At 44.6% G+C, this 13,501-nt stretch overlaps 1 protein-coding gene across 1 annotated transcript in view; it reads right to left on the bottom strand.

Moving 5' to 3' along the window:
• slc24a3 (solute carrier family 24 member 3) overlaps nt 1-13,501 on the bottom strand; it is a 70,955-nt gene that overhangs the window by 7,903 nt on the left and 49,551 nt on the right. Inside the window, exons 4-10 of the mRNA XM_062519386.1 lie at nt 9,203-9,277; nt 8,678-8,762; nt 8,257-8,360; nt 4,026-4,100; nt 1,009-1,034; nt 771-824; nt 541-668 (exon numbers count right to left, since the gene is read on the bottom strand). Coding sequence (XP_062375370.1) covers nt 541-668; nt 771-824; nt 1,009-1,034; nt 4,026-4,100; nt 8,257-8,360; nt 8,678-8,762; nt 9,203-9,277 — 547 coding nt within the window. The remainder of the gene's footprint in view (nt 1-540; nt 669-770; nt 825-1,008; nt 1,035-4,025; nt 4,101-8,256; nt 8,361-8,677; nt 8,763-9,202; nt 9,278-13,501) is intronic.

Below are 13,501 nucleotides of genomic sequence, written 5' to 3'. Positions count from 1 at the left end.
TCAGAGGCAGCGTCTGACACACTCACACACTGTAAACACACGCAGCACATCAACACATACACACACACGCACAGACACTTGTAGACTTCCTCCCGCTCCCGACGGACCCCAGGCACTGTTTTGGCTTCTGTCTGCTCCACTGCACCCGACTGAGATCGGCAGCGCCCCGCCGAACCTACCTGCAGTGGGTGGCTCGCCAAGGCTATTATACTTACATAATGACTTTAATTAGGTGCACTGGGGCAGAGAGTGAGAGAGGAAGGGAGAGAGAAGAAGAAAGAGAAAGAGAGAGAGAAGAGAGAGAGAGAGAGAGCGTGTGTAAGATGGAGCGGGATAGAGAGAGAATGTGTGATGAGAGAAAGAGAGAGAGATAGAGTGTGTGATCGATATAGATAGATAGATAGATAGATAGATAGATAGAGAGAAGAGAGAGAGAGAGAGAGAGAGAGAGAGAGAGAGAGAGAGAGAGAGAGAGAGAGAACATGCTGTGCAGGGGGCCCTAGGCACCGGTCAGACATGAGGAGGTCCGGTGATGGGCACCTTTTTTCAGCAGCACCACTGTGGCGTCACAACCATCCTCTAGGTCGGCGTTGCTGGCATTGCCGTTGCCCAGGTTACCAGAGTTCTTCTTACGCCTCTCAATGAAACGCACCACAGTTGAGTTCAGCCTGGGAAGCAGAGGGACAGTGGGTCATATATGCAGTGCAGAAACTGCTTATACATCAGCACGGTATACTGTATACGCATATGATTGATGGGCAGCAGCTTACTTCATTATCGTAATGTAAACAAGGTACATCAGCACGAGTGTGAGAGATTCCCACCTGGAAACAAACAAAACAACAAACAAAAAGTGAAGCGTATTACCGACACACCTTTCTGAACGCAAACCATTTATCCTTAAAGGCATACTACAAGTGCTTAAATAGATGCTGGACTACTGCTAATGAAATGGAGTATACCATAATGCAATAGTGTCAAAATGACACTGAATGACACTGGACTCACCATGTAACCTTCTCGTCATATATAAACTGTAAAAAGAAAGACAAACAAAAGTCAGATGATAGAGAAAGAAGAATTTATTGACACCTTGTTTACTTCTTATAGCCACTATGAGCTAGAATTCTTGAGGAACCCTTGCTTGCAGTATTATGAATTGTCCATTAGATGGCAGCAAACTCCAACTCTGGTCCTTTGAAACTGAAGTTGGTTGCTGATTTCAGCATGTTGTTACTATTTGCCTACTCAAGCTAATCCTGAGAAACTCGATAGGCTTTGGTTCTGTGGTTGCAGCCAGAAACACAGACTCTGCTATATAGACCCTCACTGAAGGATATTAATCAGACTCGTCATCACAACTGTCATGCCAGTATACGCCCCACGTCAAAACATAATGTAATACAATACAAGAAATATGCCAGTGGTGTATTTGTGCTGATTTATATGCATCTTTATCTTCATTCGACTGAAGCAAATCAAGAAGCCTGCTGCTCTCCTGGTGCCGTTAATGCGCCAATATTAAAATGAAAGACAAGCTCCATGTCCAACCAATACGCACAACATCTGAATGTATGGAGCTCCAACTCGAATTTGGCTACAGAGCACTCTCGTGACAGGCTTCATCGTTTTCTCAGGACTGGCAGCCACAGCGCTCCATGGCGTGCTGACAGTGTACTCTGTGCTACTTCAAATGCCGCGTGTGCTGCCAAGAATCCTCTCCGAGCTCCACTGACCGATTTGTTGGCCACGGAATCAGCCATGACAACAGACTTCCTCACTTGTAGCTCACGACCCAGTCACTGTCCTCTCCTCTCCTCTCCTTCCCTCTCACTCAATCAGCTCTTCTCTTCTCTACCTCTTTTCTCAATCTCCCTCTCCTCTTTCCCCCTCTCTTTTTCCTCTCCTTTCACTCTTCTCTTCTCTATCCTCTCCTCTCCTCATCTCAGGGTTGAGCTGACCCAGTCTAATAAATGTCTGTCTCTCTCCCCAGGAGTTGAACCACCACATCCCAAAACTGTCACCACATCCTCTTTCTGATTTAGCTTGTGTTACCCAACATCCCTCTCATTTCGCTCAAACACACAAGTGCAGGAACTAAATAGCTACAGTAACATCCATAAATAATGCTTGGGTTGCACTTTGCATAAAAGCCTTAAAGACTACTTCCCAACTTTTTTTTTTAATAACATAAAGCGCTATTTCTAGAGACGGTTTATGTGTGTATGTAGAGGAATGTTAAGACGCCTCACCGTGAGAAAATGGGCTCGTGCCTTATGTCTATAGCTTTGGAGATGACCGGATGCTCGACTCGAGTACCAGCCAGCATGTTTGAGCCACCCACTCATGTCGTTGGCATGCGCCCTGCTGTGGCTAACTAGCTGCAGCCCCGCTGTAACCGCCGCATCTGAATAACAAAAGACGCTAATAGCACGCCGCTGTGAGGAGCTGCCTAAGCTGGCCCAGTGTAGAGCGAGACCGGGCCGGTGCACTGACTCGGACTGATACTGAGCGCAGTCCATACCACAACTGAAATGGCTGCCATCCAATCGTTTTCCGTTGCAACTCACTGCATTGAGAGTTTTATCTAAGCAATTTGGTCTCTGCCACTTTGTTGTGACAATTAAGCTATAAATGTCATTTTACTGCATTCCCACTACGCTGTGTTGTTGGACTAGTTAATAAACACACACTGCTGTTTGTCTGCACATTGGATGTTTGTTCATGACAACCTAAAAAGCTCTCTCTTATCAAACACACAGCAACATGCCTTTTAATGTAAACTCCAATCCCAGTGTATAGGGTCTACCTGTTATTATTGCAGGGGGACTACGTAACCAAAGAAGAGGCAGATAGAGGCACACAGTACATGCGCTCTGGTCAGACCAGTCATGGCTTGGCTGGCTTACAGGCCTGTCCAGCCGCACAGAAGGAGGCTCCTCGGCGGTCTCCGTGTTTTGGCTAATTCCAGCCTGCTGGCACCTGCGCTGGATTAGTGCCCATGCCGACCAGATGCTGCCCCCTTTTGCCCGGCGGCGGCGTCGGCTCCTCCGCAGACCCGCTGCCACGGGCTGTTCCCATCCATCCCCGTCCCCACTCTCCCCCACCCCCCTCCTGTACCACTCCCCCTTAGCGCACCCTGCAACCTGTCACAGCTGCACCTGTTCACCAACACAACAGGCCTGATTGGGCTGCTTGTTCCAATCCCACCACACACATCCTCCCTGATTGCCACGACGACAGCTATCGAGTGGTGTTCAGGAGGAGGAGGAGGAGGAGGAGGAGGAGGGGGGGGGGGTGCGTTTCTCCCTGAGGCGTCACTGAGTTACGACACCGGTTGCTCTACTGTGCCGACATGAAGCAAAAGTCCAGAGTAGGAGGGAGATAGTAAGGTCTCGGTGTTCTCACTACAGAGGCTTCTGAGACTCACAAGGCGGCCGGTGTTCACTTTGAAGATTACACAGATGAAATACACTTCTTTCCCTTGCCTCCTCATCCTCCACTCCCCCTTTCTCTCTCTCTGTCTCTCTGTCTCTCTCTGTCTCTCTCTATATCTCTCTCTAGCTTTCTCTGTCTCTGTGATGTCCTGCTTGGCGGTGCTGGTTTATATTTGTTTTGCTGTGTGCCGGGGACCCATGCTGGGCCCTGCGTAAACAAACGCTTAGCTGCAGGCCCATGGGCCCTGTGGAGGAGCCGCGAGCTGCTCCTTGACAACTCACCCACACAAGGAGGCCCATAGGGGAGAGAGAACCAGCAACGGGTGTGTGTGTGTGTGTGTGTGTGTAGTGTGTGTACAACTGTGTGCGCGTACTGCATGTACTGTATGTGTTTGTGAGTGAAAGACAGAGAGAATGTGTGTGTGTGTGTGTGTGTGTGTGTGTGTGTGTGTGTGTGTGTGTGTGTGTGTGTGTGTGAGAGAGAGAGAGAGAGAGAGAGAGAGAGAGAGAGAGAGAAGGAAAGACAGAGGGAGAGAGAGAGAGTGTGGGTCGTTTGTGAAAAGCACTTAAGCTGCTGCATGTACTCACCACAATTAGAGTGGTCACTGATATGGTGTAGAACACTGAATCCCTCATTAGAGTCCAACAGGAGAGTCGCACAGCCTGTAAGTAGGGGTGGGGGAGAGAGAGAGAGAGAGAGAAAGAAAGACAAAACAAAAGAAAGAAAGAGAGAGAGAAAGAGAGAGAGTGTGAGGCCACATATTCACATCAGCATCCCTATACCTTGTCCAAATTTAGTAGATCCTCTGCAGATCAGACAGCCTGGGCCTAATACATGACATAACCCAGCGTGATCCAGCAGAGGCAGTAGTGTGATACTGGCTGGGGATGGATGGGGGGAGCCACTATTTGTTGTCATTTCTCCAAGGTGACATAAGCTGTGAGCTGGAAAATCCCCTCACCTGAGTGTGTGTGTGTGTGTGTGTGTGTGTGTGTGTGTGTGTGTGTGTGTGTGTGTGTGTGAATGGGCTGACTCTGGTTCTGTCATTTCCTAATGGTTTTCATTTGTGGTCTGGCAGCGCACTGCCACCAGCTGAATCCGGTGCTTATGCTTAACACATGTGTGGCCGTTTGCGCTTATCCATCAGCTTAAGGCACAGTATACTAAACGTGCTAACCTGAATGAGAGACACACACACACACACACACACACACACACACACACACACACACACACAGAGGGACAGGGACAGACAAACCCCACAACATTCTGCAGAAACAATCTTAATATGAGGAGATTAACCGCCTCTATCAGACTTTCCAGACGCAAATTCCATTTTCTGGCACAGGATTCAGTTAAAAGGTTGAGACTACTCTTTTCTGCTAAATATATACTGTAGTATGCATGTGAGATTATCATTGAGTGTGGGATGTGTGTGTATGTGTATGTGTATATGTATGTTTTGTGTGTGTGTGTGTGTGTGTGTGTGTGTGTGTGTGTGTGTGTGTGTGTGTGTGTGTGTGTGTGTGTGTGTGTGTGTGTGTGTGTGTGTGTGTGTGTGTGTGTGTGTGTGTGTGTGTGTGTGTGTGTGCGCGCATGTGTGTATGGAGAAAGAGAGTGTGTGCGAGGAGTTCTTGTGATTATTGATCTGAGTTAATTTGCATGACCTTGAAAAATCATACTTGTCGTCACTCCTCGTGCTACTCAACCCAAGCCATAGGTAAAAAATCTGCAATACTGCGTTGCCATGACAACGCAGGAAACTGTCTCAGGAAAGTGCGTGCTACTCAGCGCTAACGTTGGCATTGTGCGTATGCGTCTCCAAGGGAGCCTGTTGCCAAGAGCCACCACTGTCCCAGTAAACCCCCCCACCCCCTCTCCCCTCGCTCTCACTCACACTCACTCACTCACTTCCTGTTGCCTTTCTATGTGAGTAGATGTGTAGATGTGTGTGTGTGTGTGTGTGTGTGTGTGTGTGTGTGTGTGCTGTGGATGAATGTGTGGGCACGTGCAAGTATGTGTGCAGTGTGAGTGGTGTGAGCTTGTGTGTGTCTGTACTCTGTGCATGCCCGCATCTCTCTGAGGTGGAGAAACGCATGAACCCTCACAATCACACTTGGTCTGACTGCTGTCAGATGGCGACTAAAGGGTAAAAGAGGGGAAAAAAGAAGAGGAAAATAACAGAGACAAGAAAAAAAGAGCCGTGTTTCTCCTCTGAGGAAGCGAGAAGCATCTCTCACGGGAACTGGAGCACAGAACAGATCTGATCAAAGAGAATGGGAGAAGCAGAGATTTCCCATCACAGTTAGTCCAAGGCCGAGATCTGCTGCTGTCCACGTCTGGGGGGAGCTCCCCACTGCCCTTATCAAGATGGCTGATAATAAATGCTATGTTGAACCTCAGCCCCATCCTGGTAAGTAGCACATGTACTTGAATAGAAGACATGATACCTAACATGAGTGAGCATCTAGTGACTCCTAGTGGAACTGTGTTGTCTTCTCTCTTTAAGGCAGTAAAACCCCTGAAGACCAATAAAACCAATGGCAAAAGTTGGCCTACATCATACAGGTAGTAGATGAAACAAACACAGTTCGAAACCGAATGGTTCCTGATGCTCAGCTAAACAGAATATATTCAGAGTGTTACACTACTAGCATGTGGTTGTATGAGAATTAGTAGATATTTCTCCACTGAGGTCAACACCTTACATAATTATAATGTAGCACAAAGGCATGTAATGCTGGGCAATCAGGATTGATCTACTGTAAGTGGTCAAGTGTATCTTCTCTATGTACTTGGTTAGTCTAAGCATAACAATTGTGCATGTTATGACTAACGCATGAATGCTTCCATATAATCGACACACTCTGAGGTTTAATTTTAGATGTGGAACCATTTTGTATCTGACCTCGGGGAGTCAATGACATCATCATTTCATTATTCTCCATTACAATAATGTACATGTTCACAAATGTGCAATTTTGCTCCAATAGAAATGTTTATTTTAGCCTCAGCTGTTGCCCTGATACCACATTCTTCCTGGAATTCCATTTTGGCCATTCCAGGTGTAAATGTGAACATAGCAACCAGGTTTAAGCATCCAAAATAGACAACTTCTGTTGAGCCTTTTTGCACGGCGGTTATTTATTTAACTACATGAAGAAAACTATTCACAAGAGAGAATTACTTATTATTCAAAAAGAATATGTTAGTGACCACACTCATCACAAGCTAGTATGATAGCAAAAATGCTAATCGAAATGAGTTAATAGCAATAGCAATATTTTTTTTCTACATATATTAGTGATAATATAAAAATAACTATTATCATTGTTGTTGCTGTCGCTGTTGTTGTTATATTATTATTACCATTATTATTATTACTATTCCAAACATTATTGCTACTTTATAAAGTAGCTTATTAAGCATTTTACACATCAGTGAGTAGGACATTAGATGTACTGTATAACCTCATGTATAACATGTTTATAACAAAAGCCGACCTAATTTGTATAGACTACTTAATAAATGATCCATAGATAGTGGCTCCGTTTCATTGGCCGAGGATGCTCTTGATTAAGAAGATGGGTAAATTACTCCAAGAGCTTGACAGGCTAGATGATGGGACTGGCATAGAAGCCACAATCAGGAGCAGTGGGGCAAAGACCTGCCGATTGAAGTACAACCAAACAAAGCTACAGCGACGGTGCAAGTCATTCATAATAATAATAATAATAATAATAATAATAATAATAATAATAATAATTAGAAATGGAGAAGGAAGATGTGCGCCCATATGCCAGTGGTCCATACACGTTCACAGTTCACACAGAAAATTTTAATCTGTGAGAAGATTTTTAAAAAATCATAAAAGGATAAAACTTGTACAATTGCACAGTTTGGAGCTCTGAAAATACTGGGTATTAAATAAAGGGTGAGGACATGGGAGAGATGATTGGAGAATGTGGGAGTCAGCAAAAATAACTTGAATGGCAGGTATCGAAAAGAAGTTGCTGCAGTGATCTTTGACTTCATCTTTCATGACAATCATTATTAGGAACTCACTTTTACAACTTTTGCAACTTTTGCACCAGTCTTGATATTGTGGAAATTGAAAACTATTCTAAAAATGTTTTCCTGAGCCCATTCAATAATTTTATTTACAGAAAAGTCTGCCTGGCTCCAGATATCAAATCTGAAGTGGCTCCTGTCTGAAAATTAAGTTTACCGTCTATAGAAACACTGGAAACAATGCCATGCTTTAGTCATAAAATGCACAGTCCCTATTATATATGAGTTTATCTGCTCCACTAACAGCATCATTTTCAGATTCAAGCACACAGAGAACTTCCAGTGATTCTAATGACTTCCTGATTGCATAATTAGCATACAAACACACCATGCATATTTATCGCACTTCCCCTTTTTCGCTCGTCTCACTCTACTGTATGTTAATCCCCGAGGGAACTAGCTCTTATTTTATTCTGCTTCTTTGTTTCACGCTGAAGTTATACAATGCCTTACATGTTCCTCCATAGAGATTTCTCCAATGTTTCACTGTGGTGTGTTCTAACCATGCTGCAGTCTTCATACTGTATAAGTGACTGGAGATAGGGTATATTTAGGTTCTGTGTGCCTGCAGTGAATTAATGATATGTCAATTATATGTTACTGAAGGATTATAACAATGATCATTTGGCACATAGTTGAATATGGCTGAAATGAGCAGTAAAGCAGACAAAGAAAGAAGAGTAAAACCAGTTAAAATGTCTTGTAAAAGTATAGAGTTGTCTCTTTGTTTCATGGTGTATGACTTACCTGTCCAGCAAATATTCCACAGACGCCGATGATGCATAGAACGTTGAAGACAGCAGAGCCTACGATGGTTCCCACCCCGACATCACCCTTAGTAATGAACACCCCTGTACACAGAAGGGGAATGGTCAAGTCGCGCTCCAATTCTCTCTCTCTCTCTCTCTCTCTCTCTGAACTATATACAATCTATATGCACAACCGTATGACAGAAGCACTTTGGACATTTATTTCTAATGCAATCTTACAAGTCCAGTCAGGTTGCTTTTGTCAGCGGCAATTCATATCAACAACCCTGTTAGGAGGGGCTACATATTTCAGTTACAGTTTCAGTCACAGAGTGATGCAATTACACCCATACAGAGAGAGAGAGAGAGAGAGAGAGAGTGAGAGAGAGAAGCAGAATAAACAGAGAGGGAAATATTACCAATGACAGAGGTGAAAAGCTCTGGGGCTGAACTTCCTGCTGCCATGAAGGTTGCTCCAGCAACATCCTCACTCAGATGCAATCGCTGCAGAGAGGGAGAGAGAGAGAGAGAGGATCAATGAGAGGAAAGTATCTCAAAGAAACAGTGGGAGAGACAGACATCAAGACAGCAGAGAGATGGAGGGCATAGTGTAAGAGAGGGGAGAAAAAAGAAACAATCACATAGAGAAGGAGAAATAAGAGTGAAAGAGAGAGAGAGAGAGAGAGAGAGAGAAAGAGAGCTCTTGAACTCTTGAACTCTTTCAGCCAATCATGTCAAACTTTACCCACTCTAACAGGACACACAGAAAACTGATCAAGGTCAGTCCACATTGCTGTGTGCATATGTGTGTGTGTGCATGTGCGTGTGTGTGTATGTGCTTGTGTGTGTGTGCACATGAGACAAAGAGATGGAAAAAGTAGCATGTCTTTGTGCGTGTCTGAGGGTCATCTTTGTGTCCCTGTTAAGATGGTGCACTCTCTCACCTCACAGATTTTCTCCAGCGATGGAACAAAGTAGTCATCACACACAATGGCCAGGGCGTAGAACATGTACATGGCCTTCGGAGAGAAACACACGCTTGTGTTAAACACACACTTATGACATACAGCACATACAGTACACCAAGCACACATAAAACACCAAGCCACAAGACAAATCCAATAAAAGAAAATCAGACACTGCATTGTGTAGAATTCTGTAGGATTTGAAGTTGGCTTTGAAAGCACCACGGTGCCCTACTCTGTGTTTTTGCTGCACTGAAGTGCAAAGTGGTTATTCCAACAGACTGAACATGGGCCAGACCTTACTATTTAGCATGCTAACCTTGGTGGATATCTTGGTAAGACCGACTGAGAGCATTGTATCAAAATGTCTATTTCTTCACATTCTGTAGCTGTCTCTAGGTCATTTTTGAACACTTCAAAACACATATTATATAGACATAGCCTCTTAAAGCAGTCATGACCATTGAGCGGCATGTTGGGTAAAATTACATTTATCAGACAGTCTGGCCCCTAGAGGCTTGAGTCAAATGAAAACATGATTGTCTGTAGCGAGATGAACATTAACCTCTTTACAGGGATGGGATTGCGTGTGGCCGAGTTTGGGCAAGCCGTAAGAAGGGTTAAAGCAGAAATGGCAGTCTGTGCTGTCACTGTGTAGCAGGCAGGCGCATCCTCCTCTTATAAGCTTCAGTTTGGATCCTCCACGCTATCTCTATGCTTGGCTCCACTGGACAGCCCTGCAGATTCTAAGAAAGTTACTTAATGACTGGGAAATGCCTCTTGCAGTGTGTGTGTGTGTGTGTGTGTGTGTGTGTGTGTGTGTGTGTGTGTGTGTGTGTGTGTGTGTGTGTGTGTGTGTGTGTGTGTCTGTCTGCATGTGTATTCAGTTTGTGTGTGAGTGTGTTTGTGAGTGTGTGTGTGTGTGTGTGTGTGTGTGTGTGTGTAGAAAGGATTAGCCTTGAGAACATGGGAACATCTGGTAGTCTCTGATAGTGTGGTCAGTGGGGTGTGAATGGTGTGAATCTAGCCTGGGCAGCAGCTAAGCACCAGATACGCACTCGACACACACACACACACACACACACACACACACACACACAAACAGAGAAAATAGCCATCAACATTGTGGATTGCACAATCTGAGCCAATGTTCAAGGATTCACCACTACCATCTATCATACAGGCACGGACATTTTTTCTTGAAATTCACTAAAACAACCTCTGTCTGGACCACCTCAAATATCTCTCTAAAATGTGTGGAGAGGCATATACATGCAGCTTTGTGTGTGTGTGTGTGTGTGTGTGTGTGTGTGTGTGTGTGTGTGCGCATATGCATGTTTGAAAGCACGCCTCCAAGTTCACCAGTGTGTACTGTACGTCCATGCAAGAAATCACTTCGGGTTCAAAGGACCTGCACTGGGGCTCTTGAGGGTTGTCTTATAACTGATCTCTCCCTGACACACACACACACTGTATTCGCCATGTCTAAAACACTAGTTGCCCTGAAGTCAGATGAATGAATCATGTGAACCTGCCACGGGCTGGAGTGGCTAGCTGAAAGCCTGGTTAGCATAAGCTAACCCCCCCCCCCCCCACACACACACACACTATACATGACAGACCACGTTGCAAAATATGCCGGTGACAGCCACTGTGTGCAAGGGGGGATTTGGTTCCCGGCAGTAATTGTCTCGACCACTGTATCCCTGAGAGGATTGGAAGGCCATCTAAATAATGCCCCTGTAATGCTGGCAACCATCTGGAAAATCGCCGGGGCTCTGCTGGTGGGAAGGGTGCCAGTGATTTGGGCACCATGATGGAGCACCTTCTGTCGGTGCATGAGTAAACAAAACGACTACGGATCAGCAATGCAAACCGCTCACAAAAAGTAAGGAAACTTGACTTTGGCCCATTATATCTCCACTTTAATAATACCCCAATGCTTACAAGCTGTACCTCATTGCAAAGGTGACTAATAAATGATGAAAATTATATAATTAAAACACTTTAGTGATTGGTATTATTAAAGTGGAGATATAATGGGCCAAAGCCAAGTTTCCTTACTTTTTGTGAGCGGTTTACAAAACCGATGCCACCACTGGTATGGTCTGATATTGCAATACCAGTAAGCTTAATGCCCAAGTAGTGCATTAGTTATGTACAACTGTATGAATGGATATAGCTGCTGACTGTTGAAATTGTCGGGCTCAGATTTGGTGGATTTACTGTACTGTAAAGGGCTGAATCCATATCATAATAGGCCTGTGCTACTCACGCAAATCATGTGATAGTATTGCCCTACGCTGGACTAAATTGTTAATGTACTTCCTTCTTCACAGAGCTAAACTGCAAATAATATAGATCGAATCCATTAACATAAACAAGTGAGCTATCTACTTTTGACAAGAACTGGACGAACAAACCCCAAAGGTCAGCCCAAATCACTTGAACTTGGGTGATAAGGGTGAGTGATTAAGCAATATGTGATAAGATAAGACTTTTTCCACTGACCTGACATTTCTGTCCAAGTTAAACAGTGAGGTCACTGAACTTTGCTTCGAGATTAATGCCTGAAACACACCTGTGTTGTTTACCCATAGCTGCGCTGGGTGCTGCACCACTCTGCTAACAGGAGGAAGTGCTTACTGTCAGGCCTGAACTAAATACAACTGGCAGCAGTGCTGACGGGAGGAGTATGTTGTCACTTAGGCTGCGCCAGAGTCCGAACTCCTGACCAGCGCTTTCCTCTTCTCCACTCAATTCATGCTAGGCTAGGCTAGGCTAGGCTACACCATGTTACGCTATGCTGCTGCTACGCAACACTTACACAATAACAACCTGGACGGTGTCCCAGCAACCATTTGTTTGATGCTGAAGCTTGGCCAAGCTAGTGTAAATGGAGGAGGAGAAGCAGAAAGAGAGAGAGAGAGAGAGAGAGAGAGAGAGAGAGAGAGAGGGAAAGTGTGTGAGAGAGAGAAGGAAAGTGAGACAGAGAGAAAGTGAGCGTGTATGTCTATGACAACAGAAGGAAGAATGAGGGGAGAACTCCAGGGCCTGCTCTCTCAAAAGCAGCAACAACAACATCACACAGTATAACTCAACACAGTTCAGTACCTTCAGCTCTTGAGGCTATGCTGTCAGAAACTCAAAAGCTCTTATTCCAAACAATACATCTCCTCTCCACCACCCAACCCCATATTACAGGCCAAACACACATTTAAAAGACAGACTCTGGAGAGTGGAAAACTATTTTTGGTGCAGAGGGGGCAGCGATGGGATGTGTCGTGCTTGCGGTGGCCGTGTGTGTGTGTGTCTGTGCTCGAGTGAGAATTAAACTAATATGAGTGCTGGTGGGCACACGTCCCACGCTAAAGAAAAACAAACTAATAAGTCTTTTATCTTACAGCAACCCCCGTAAATCTAACATGCCACACATCCATATGCACAAGGGATCAAAGGGTGTTGCCAAACAAGCTTCTCCCATTCTCCAATAACCAGTAGTCTTCTCAACTAATATCAAGGCCACTAGTAAATGACTAGTAAATGAGAAAGTCTTGTCTACATTGTATGTCTTGATTGTTCCTGTCGTCTTTACTGTAATTCCTAACTATTAGCCGCGGCTTACGCATTGATTTTGCTCAATTTCTTCAGCTATGAGGTTAATACACAGAGGCAGTTAATCTGGCATCAATATGGTTTTGTTTCTTTCAACTTGCATAAAACACTGTCCTGCGGCTTATACACAATGTGGCTAACACACAGGAAGTTACTGTATACTGTACACAAACTATATGCCATCCAAGTTAGTCAAACAACTATTTAATCAAGTCTACACACATTTACCTGAAGAACATGACCTTATGTCAGTTTTCATATTTCAAAACATACAGTATGTCTTTTATTTATTCATGGCAGTAAGATGTACTAGTAGGCTACCAAAGTGCTGAAAATGACCAGCAAAGGCACAATCAGTTCTTCCAGAACACAGAAAACACATACAGCATTTTCTTGAAGAGCCTGTATATTGTGACAGCTCATCAGAAGAGAGGCCAAGTGCAGATTGTGTTATGTTGTAATCCATGATGAAAAAGGACAAATGGAAAAACCCAAATCACTCCAGCGTTTGGGTGCTCCTGTTGCACTCTGGCTGGAGGAGAGGCGAGCTGCATCTGATGCTACAGGGGTTACGCCGGGTTACGAGACATTACATGCCTCACTTGGACTGAGAGCGAAAAAAAGCATCTGCTTCATTTAAAATCCATCAATCTCACTCTGCAC

This window comes from Sardina pilchardus, chromosome 18, assembly GCF_963854185.1.
Source record: "Sardina pilchardus chromosome 18, fSarPil1.1, whole genome shotgun sequence".
In the NCBI taxonomy this organism is placed as follows: Eukaryota; Metazoa; Chordata; class Actinopteri; order Clupeiformes; family Clupeidae; genus Sardina; species Sardina pilchardus.
This window is presented reverse-complemented; position numbering and strand designations above follow the sequence as displayed.